Source organism: Clupea harengus, chromosome 3, assembly GCF_900700415.2.
Source record: "Clupea harengus chromosome 3, Ch_v2.0.2, whole genome shotgun sequence".
NCBI classification, from domain to species: domain Eukaryota; kingdom Metazoa; phylum Chordata; class Actinopteri; order Clupeiformes; family Clupeidae; genus Clupea; species Clupea harengus.
Genome location: NC_045154.1, coordinates 5305931 through 5315930, shown reverse-complemented (window position 1 = coordinate 5315930; position 10000 = coordinate 5305931). Strand labels below are relative to the sequence as shown.

The 10000-nt window shown below is 42.7% G+C and overlaps 1 protein-coding gene across 1 annotated transcript in view; it reads left to right on the top strand.

Moving 5' to 3' along the window:
* The window catches only part of si:dkeyp-50b9.1, a 26006-nt gene that overhangs the window by 9402 nt on the left and 6604 nt on the right, over nt 1-10000 (top strand). The window contains exons 5-7 of the mRNA XM_031564346.2: nt 2210-2297; nt 7028-7152; nt 9791-9852. Of these exons, the coding sequence (XP_031420206.2) occupies nt 2210-2297; nt 7028-7152; nt 9791-9852 (275 nt within the window). The remainder of the gene's footprint in view (nt 1-2209; nt 2298-7027; nt 7153-9790; nt 9853-10000) is intronic.

Here is a 10000-nt window from a genome sequence, read left to right as displayed (position 1 = left end):
GTTCCAGTGTACGCTGTAAGGGCGGAGCTCAGTAATGATGTGCAGCTCGCCCTGCCCTAGTCACACACACACACACACACACACACACACTCACACACACACTCGCCCTGCCCTAGTCAGCCCTCTGCTATTTCTAGAGGGGCCCACTTAAACAGCAGTCTGTAATTTACCCTCAATGAAAGAACAGGACTCTCTCTCTCTCATCACACACACACACACACACACACACACACACACACACACACACACACACACACACACACACACACACACACACACACACACTCACACACACACTCACACACACCCACACATTACCCTCAATGAAAGAACAGGACTCTTTCTCTCTCATCACACACACACACACACACACACACACACACACACACACTCACTCACATTACCCTCAATGAAAGAACAGGACTCTCTCTCTCTCTCTCATCACACACACACACACACACACACACACACACACACACACTCACATCTGAAAATATTCAAACACACCAACACACACTCTCACACAGGGCTGCTTCCTCTTGCAAATATCTTTCATATGGCAGCCAGACAAGCATACCTCCCCCCACACACGTGCACACTCTCACACTCACACACACACACACACACACACATACCCAGCAGCACGCACCACCCCCACCCAACACACACACACACAGTCGGCTGGCTGGCTGACACTCTGATCTTGCTCAAACATTTAAACCCATTGCTATATGTTTCTTTAAAATCTATATGTGCTGATGGATGTTCTGCTTGTGTAGTCATTATAACATAACAACAACAACAACAATAATAATAATAAGAAGAAGAAGAATAAGAAGAAAGAGAGAGAGAGATGTTTCACCCTATGTCATAGTCACATAGCAGGCATTGAGTTTGTGTTTCTGGTGTGCCAACACATCTGGGCAGAAGACGGTGTGGGTGGTCGTGTGGGGTAAAGAAAACATGGACAACTGGCCAACCTTCTGGAGGTAGCACGGGTCGCTGGGGTGCTCAGGCCCTGGCCAACCTTATGGAGGACGCACGGGCCGCTGGGGTGCTCAACCTTATGGAGGACGCACGGGCCGCTGGGGTGCTCAACCTTTTGGAGGTAGCACGGGCCGCCGGGGTGCTCAGGCCCTGGCCAACCTTCTGGAGGACGCACAGGCCGCTGGGGTGCTCAACCTTTTGGAGGTAGCACGGGTCGCTGGGGTGCTCAGGCCCTGGCCAACCTTATGGAGGTAGCACGGGCCGCTGGGGTGCTTAGGCCCTGGGCTCTTGAGACAGTGTTATTATTTTGGTGCTATAGAAATCAAATGGAATTGAATATGTGCGTGTGTACATGGCAGCCCCCATAACCCTAACCCTAACCCTGATACATGCAAGTACTCATACCCAACAACCTAGCCAAAGTAGAATAACAACAGGCTGCACTGCGACCATCATGCAAGTACTCATAGCCAACAACCTAGCCAAAGTAGAATAACAACAGGTTGCACTGCGACCATCATGCAAGTACTCATACCCAACAACCTAGCCAAAGTAGAGGAGTAGTATTATTTTTGCAGCGATGAGGTTGGTAAAAATGCCTGTTTCATTTAGGCTGCATTTGTCGGCTTTACTGTTACTGCTTGGCCTGAGAGCTTCCGTCATAAACGGCCTCATCTGCATCACTTCCAGTCAGACCTGTAATGCAGTGCTGATGAAGGCCCCATTAACCCCCTCCTGACAGAGCTGAGCAGAGCTGAGCTGCACCACAGGGGACTGTGAGAAAGCACTGATGAATCTCTCTTCATTTCCTATCTCCCCCTCTCCTCGTTACATTCTTCCGTTCTTTCTTTCATTCATTAATTCATTCTGTTTATTATTCTAGAACGAACTGCCTAGTACTACTAGAGCAGGGGCGTCCCTCTCTACCTTCAAGAAGCTTTTGAAGACCCAACTCTTCAGAGAGCACCTCCCTTCCTAACTTGCACTTCGGCTAGTGCTTAACTTGCACTTCAGCAGTTACATTCCTGCACTTCTTTTTCCTTTCTAGGTCGTTTTTCTAATTCTTATGTAAAGTAGTATTTATTGTTACACCATGTTCTTTATTGCTCTTAGCTTGACTGTTCTCTCCCTTGTATGTCGCTTTGGACAAAAGCGTCTGCTAAATGACTAAATGTAAATGTAAATGTATTCTTTCTTTCTCTCCCCCTTCTTCTGTCTGCAGGACCACGGGAGACAAGGTGCTGCAGCTGTCACTCATCGCCATCAGGAAGTCCTACCGCAGCTGTGGAGTGGGCCGCTATCTCATAGAGGTGTGTGAAGGGTGATCAGAGTGTGTGTGTGAAGGGTGATCAGAGTGTGTGTGTGAAGGGTGATCTCATAGAGGTGTGTGAAGGGTGATCAGAGTGGGCCGCTATCTCATAGAGGTGTGTGTGAAGAGTGTGTGGAGTGGGCTGCTATCTCATAGAGGTGTGTGAAGGGTGATCAGAGTGTGTGTGTGAAGGGTGATCAGAGTGGGCCGCTATCTCATAGAGGTGTGTGAAGGGTGATCAGAGTGTGTGTGTGAAGGGTGATCAGAGTGTGTGTGTGAAGGGTGATCTCATAGAGGTGTGTGAAGAGAGATCTCATAGAGGTGTGTGAAGGGTGATCTCATAGAGGTGTGTGAAGGGTGATCTCATAGAGGTGTGTGAAGGGTGATCAGAGTGTGTGTGTGAAGGGTGATCAGAGTGTGTGTGTGAAGGGTGATCTCATAGAGGTGTGTGAAGAGAGATCTCATAGAGGTGTGTGAAGGGTGATCTCATAGAGGTGTGTGAAGAGAGATCAGAGTGGGCCGCTATCTCATAGAGGTGTGTGAAGGGTGATCAGAGTGTGTTATCCAGGCATCTATGCATTGTGTAAGTCATGACATGTAAAATGGTTAAACCTCATGTTATTTGTCAGTGATATACATGGACAATATGATTTGTTTATGATATACAGGGACAGTATGATTTGTTTATGATATACATGACACAATATGATTTGTTTATGATATACAGGGACAGTATGATTTGTTTATGATATACATGACACAATATGATTTGTTTATGATATACAGGGACAGTATGATTTGTTCATGATATACATGGACAATATGATTTGTTTATGATATACAGGGACAGTATGATTTGTTTATGATATACAGGGACAGTATGATTTGTTTATGATATACAGGGACAGTATGATTTGTTTATGATATACATGACACAATATGATTTGTTTATGATATACAGGGACAGTATGATTTGTTTATGATATACATGACACAATATGATTTGTTTATGATATACATGACACAATATGATTTGTTTATGATATAATGGGACAAAGGTGAGGAGGGGGGGTTGGTCATAGCAGAAAGGAGGCTATCTGGGGGGAGGAGTTCAAATGCACACAGGAGAGCCTGCATCCTCACAAAAGGCAGTTTGAATGCTAATGGCCTCAGCTATCTGGCTAAGAGTAAGTTAAGTCAGGGATAATGTATAGTCCGCTGCGCATCAGGGATTTCTTTTCCGATACTGACCGGCAGATTATACATCATCCCGCTTATTATACAGTTACTTGCCAAAACAATGAAAGACATTCCTCCAAAATACCTCTTTTTAAATTATTTTGTAGCTGTTTCGTGGCTTCCTCTGAGAAAAAATGTGTTCTTCACAGAAGTTTAAAGTTACAGGTGTTGTGTTGCAACGTATTACTTGCAGACTTTCAGTTACAATTACTTTCTGGTACGAGAAGTGAACAAACCACTTGTGGAATAATATGAAATATGTGAATCAGAAGCACAAAACTCGTTGCCAATGGCAGCGGTCATTCATTTTTTGCAGCAGTCATTATAAAGAAATATCGGACTTCTGAGCGCATGGATGGCCCATTGAATTCAATGGAACTTTCTGCAACATTCAGAGGAGCCGTATAATAATACAAAATAATGTAATTTGCTTTATGCCTCCCTGAGTAAACATGAGGGGAAATATAGGACATGTCCTTTAAATACTATTCAGTATGTCAATATACTTTTTGTTCGTCGTTATTCATTGATTTTGTTATTTTGTTGGACATGATTAATTATGAGATACGAAAAATCTGTTTGGACATTGCAGAGCAATAGCAATAATGAATGGACTTAATGGGAAAGATGTCTAGCGTGAATGAGATGCTCTCAGTGCAGGCTCTTACCTTACAGGGAAGTTGTCCCTGTTTAACTTCAGTCATTTGGAATGAGTTTCACTGGCCTGGCACGCACACATTTGCCATTCCACTTTAAAAATATATACGGGTGTTTGAAGAGGTAAACTTACAGACCTGAGGACCTCGTAATTACACAGAAGGCCTTTTTAAAGGCGAACTGGCCCACCCATCTCAACTAGGGGGACTTTTGAGTCAGTATTTCAGCTGTAAGAAACCACCTCTCCAACAACTCTGTCTCTCTCTCTTAGTTTGGAAGAGTACCGATCTCCTCCATGTTCTCAGACATGTTCTCAGGTGGAGTTGGTTTAGCTCAGATAATCTAGATGTAATCTAAATGTGTTTATTTGTGATTACTAATCTAAAGGTCTTTATTTGTAATTACTGTGCGGTACCAATGACTGATTTCTGTGCTTATTTTGGTTAGTAGAACATGAGGCAGGGGGGTTGGGTGGTTGGAGCAAGAGATGAATGCCTGGCGCCCTCTAGTGGTAGTCTAGCAAGCTTGCAATCAACAGCCATCATATATATCACGCTTCCAAGTGTATGTTCACCCCCAGCCCTTCACTCCACACACACACACACTCACACACACAGACACACACACATCCACACACACATCCACACACATCTACACACACATCCACACACACATCTACACACACATCCACACACATTGTCACACCTAGGGTAGAAATGACACAACAGAGCGGACAGAGTAGATTTCACCATGTAGAACGATGGGTTTATTGTTGGTTTCGAACGGTGCAATTATCCCACTAACAACACGTTAACAAACTGTCTGCAATAAATGCAACTGACAACGCACGAAGACAACACAACGGATCAGCACAACACGCCGATGCTGGGCCAAGACCAGCGGCTTCGGCAGTGTCTGCAGCAGGTCGAATCTCCTGAAGGAGGAGGAGCCAGAGCTTTTAAGGAGTCAGGTGAACCTGCGTGCGGGGTGCACCCAATTAAGGCTCATCACCTCCAATCAGCCAAACTGCACACAGAGACCAGAGGGCACAAACAGAGGGTTAGATACATGGCATAGACCGGCACAGGCCAGCTGGCCGTCACACACACACACACACACACACACACACACACACACACACACACACACACACACACACACTCACACACAGACACACACATCCACACACACATCCACACACATCTACACACACATCCACACACACATCCACACACACACACACACACACACACACACACACACATACACTACAGCGTTCTCATGATCACCCTGGCCTGCGCTGTATTTGCTGTGCTGAGAGTTTACTCTGTGTGTATCATGAGGGGCTGTGAGTTTACTCTGTATATATCATGAGGGGCTGTGAGTTTACTCTGTATATATCATGACGTTGGCTGTGAGTTTACTCTGCGTATATCATGAGGGGCTGTGAGTTTATTCTGTATATATCATGAGGGGCTGAGAGTTTACTCTGTGTATATCATGACATCATGAGGGGCTGTGAGTTTACTCTGTGTATATCATGACATCATGAGGGGCTGTGAGTTTACTCTGTATATCATGACATCATGAGGGGCTGTGAGTTTACTCTGTATATATCATGACATCATGAGGGGCTGTGAGTTTACTCTGTGTATATCAGGACATCATGAGGGGCTGTGAGTTTACTTTGTATATATCATGAGGGGCTGTGAGTTTACTCTGTATATATCATGAGGGGCTGTGGGTTTACTCTGTGTATATCAGGACGTTGGAGGGGCTGTGAGTTTACTCTGTATAAATCATGAGGGGCTGTGAGTTTACTCTGTGTATATCATGAGGGGCTGTGAGTTTATTCTGTATATATCATGAGGGGCTGAGAGTTTACTCTGTATATATCATGAGGGGCTGTGGGTTTACTCTGTGTATATCAGGACGTTGGAGGGGCTGTGAGTTTACTCTGTATAAATCATGAGGGGCTGTGAGTTTACTCTGTGTATATCATGAGGGGCTGTGAGTTTATTCTGTATATAATGAGGGGCTGAGAGTTTACTCTGCGTATATCATGACATCATGAGGGGCTGTGAGTTTACTCTGTGTATATCATGAGGGGCTGTGAGTTTACTCTGTGTATATCATGACGTTGGAGGGGCTGTGAGTTTATTCTGTGTATATCATGAGGGGCTGTGAGTTTACTCTGTGTTAAGGGGCTGTGAGTTTACTCTGTGTATATCAGGACGTTGTCAACTCACATTTATTTGAATAGCACATTTAAAAACAGAAGAGTTGTACCAAAGTGTTTTCCAGTCGAAGTGATGTGAGAGATTAAAGACTAATATAATACAAGACTATATAAAGAATGAAAACATATAAAACATATTGGACATATGAAGCAATAAAAGTGAAATGCACTGCATTTAAATAGCGCTTATATATATTATTATTGTATATATAGCGCTTTTCTACTGCGTTTATATAGCACCTATATATACTATTAGTATAAATATATATAGCGCTTTTCTACTCATAGAGCACTCAAAGCGCTTTACACATTAATGCCTCAGACATCTACCCATTCACACACCGATGGCATAGGCTACCATCTAAGATTAGTGGTTAGGAGTGCTTTACAGAGCCCAGGGCCTGAACCCTCAATGGCCAACGGTGACTGGGGCAAAGAAAAACTCCCTGTTAACAGGAGAAACCTTGACCAGAACCTCCACACATAAGGGAGGGCCCATCTGGATACAATTTCACCCGAGCACCTTTAATTGTTTCTTCTTTTTGTGTGCATACGTGTGTGTGTGTGTGTGTGTGTGTGTGTGTGTGTGTGTACAGCTACTGAAGTCTCAGTCCGTATGTGGGTCTTATGATGCTCTGCTGGCTCACGCTGACACAGATGCCCTTAACTTCTTCACATGCTGTGGTCTGATTGATGATGCTCTCCTCAACGACAAGTTCAAGTACAAACACACGCCACACACACATACCTACTGTGGTTACAGGACAAGTTCAAGTATCGACACGCCACACACACACGCGCGCCACACACACATACCTACTGTGGTTACAGGTTTTTACAACTGCTTAAACACACTGTGTGAAACTGGGTCTCCAAACACAAAGCACAAAACCTAAAGATGGTTAAACTGCACCTAAAGATGGTTAAACTGCACCTAAACATGGTCAAACTGCACCTAAACATGGTTAAACTGCACCTAAACATGGTTAAACTACACCTAAATATGGTTAAACTGCACCTAAACATGGTTAAACTACACCTAAATATGGTTAAACTGCACCTAAACATGGTCAAACTGCACCTAAACATGGTCAAACTGCACCTAAACATGGTTAAACTATTGCCAAATTAAACATGGTTAAACTGCACCTAAAGATGGTTAAACTACACCTAAACATGGTTAAACTACACCTAAACATGGTCAAACTGCACCTAAACATGGTTAAACTACACCTAAACATGGTTAAACTGCACCTAAACATGGTCAAACTGCACCTAAACATGGTTAAACTACACCTAAAGATGGTTAAACTGCACCTAAACATGGTTAAACTACACCTAAATATGGTTAAACTGCACCTAAACATGGTTAAACTGCACCTAAACATGGTCAAACTGCACCTAAACATGGTTAAACTATTGCCAAATTAAACATGGTTAAACTGCACCTAAACATGGTCAAACTGCACCTAAACATGGTCAAACTGCACCTAAACATGGTTAAACTACACCTAAAGATGGTTAAACTGCACCTAAACATGGTCAAACTGCACCTAAACATGGTTAAACTGCACCTAAACATGGTCAAACTGCACCTAAACATGGTTAAACTACACCTAAAGATGGTTAAACTGCACCTAAACATGGTCAAACTGCACCTAAACATGGTTAAACTGCACCTAAACATGGTTAAACTGCACCTAAAGATGGTTAAACTGCACCTAAACATGGTTAAACTACACCTAAAGATGGTTAAACTGCACCTAAACATGGTTAAACTACACCTAAATATGGTTAAACTGCACCTAAACATGGTTAAACTGCACCTAAACATGGTCAAACTGCACCTAAACATGGTTAAACTATTGCCAAATTAAACATGGTTAAACTGCACCTAAACATGGTTAAACTACACCTAAATATGGTTAAACTGCACCTAAACATGGTCAAACTGCACCTAAACATGGTCAAACTGCACCTAAACATGGTTAAACTATTGCCAAATTAAACATGGTTAAACTGCACCTAAAGATGGTTAAACTACACCTAAACATGGTTAAACTACACCTAAACATGGTCAAACTGCACCTAAACATGGTTAAACTACACCTAAACATGGTTAAACTGCACCTAAACATGGTCAAACTGCACCTAAACATGGTTAAACTACACCTAAAGATGGTTAAACTGCACCTAAACATGGTTAAACTACACCTAAATATGGTTAAACTGCACCTAAACATGGTTAAACTGCACCTAAACATGGTCAAACTGCACCTAAACATGGTTAAACTATTGCCAAATTAAACATGGTTAAACTGCACCTAAACATGGTCCAAACTGCACCTAAACATGGTCAAACTGCACCTAAACATGGTTAAACTACACCTAAAGATGGTTAAACTGCACCTAAACATGGTCAAACTGCACCTAAACATGGTTAAACTGCACCTAAACATGGTCAAACTGCACCTAAACATGGTTAAACTACACCTAAAGATGGTTAAACTGCACCTAAACATGGTCAAACTGCACCTAAACATGGTTAAACTGCACCTAAACATGGTTAAACTGCACCTAAAGATGGTTAAACTGCACCTAAACATGGTTAAACTACACCTAAAGATGGTTAAACTGCACCTAAACATGGTTAAACTACACCTAAATATGGTTAAACTGCACCTAAACATGGTTAAACTGCACCTAAACATGGTCAAACTGCACCTAAACATGGTTAAACTATTGCCAAATTAAACATGGTTAAACTGCACCTAAACATGGTGAAACTACACCTAAACATGGTTAAACTGTTGCAAAATGAAACACTACAGCGCTGTATGATCTGTAGAGATATATCAGTGCTGATAGATTGTATGCGCTAGTTGATAGATCAGTGCAATATATTAAATCCACCCATAAATGCCGGTGACAGGGTTGGTATTAATAACAGTAATAGACTGCTGTACTGACTGCTAAAGTACTGATAACAGTAATAGACTGCTGTACTGATAACAGTAATAGACTGATAACAGTAATAGACTGATAACAGTAATAGACTGCTGTACTGATAACAGTAATAGACTGATAACAGTAATAGACTGCTGTACTGATAACAGTAATAGACTGATAACAGTAATAGACTGACTGCTAAAGTACTGATAACAGTAATAGACTGCTTAAGTACTGATAACAGTAATACACACACACACAGTACTGATAAACAATGGTCTGGACCGATGTGTGTGATTGTGTGTGTGTGTTTGTGTGTGTGTGCAGCAGTGTGTGTGTGTGTGTGTGTGTGTGTGTGTGTGTGTGTGTGTGTGTGTGTGTGTGTGATTGTATGTTTTTGTGGGTTGCAGAGAGGTGAGAGATGAGTGGACCAACACAACACTGCTGAGCTACCTGCCTGCCTTTACTACAGGTACACACACACACACACACACACACACACACACACACACAGATGAGCTACCTGCCTGCCTTTACTACAGGTACACACACACACACACACACACAGATGAGCTACCTGCCTGCCTTTACTACAGGTCAGTGCTTAAGCACACACACAC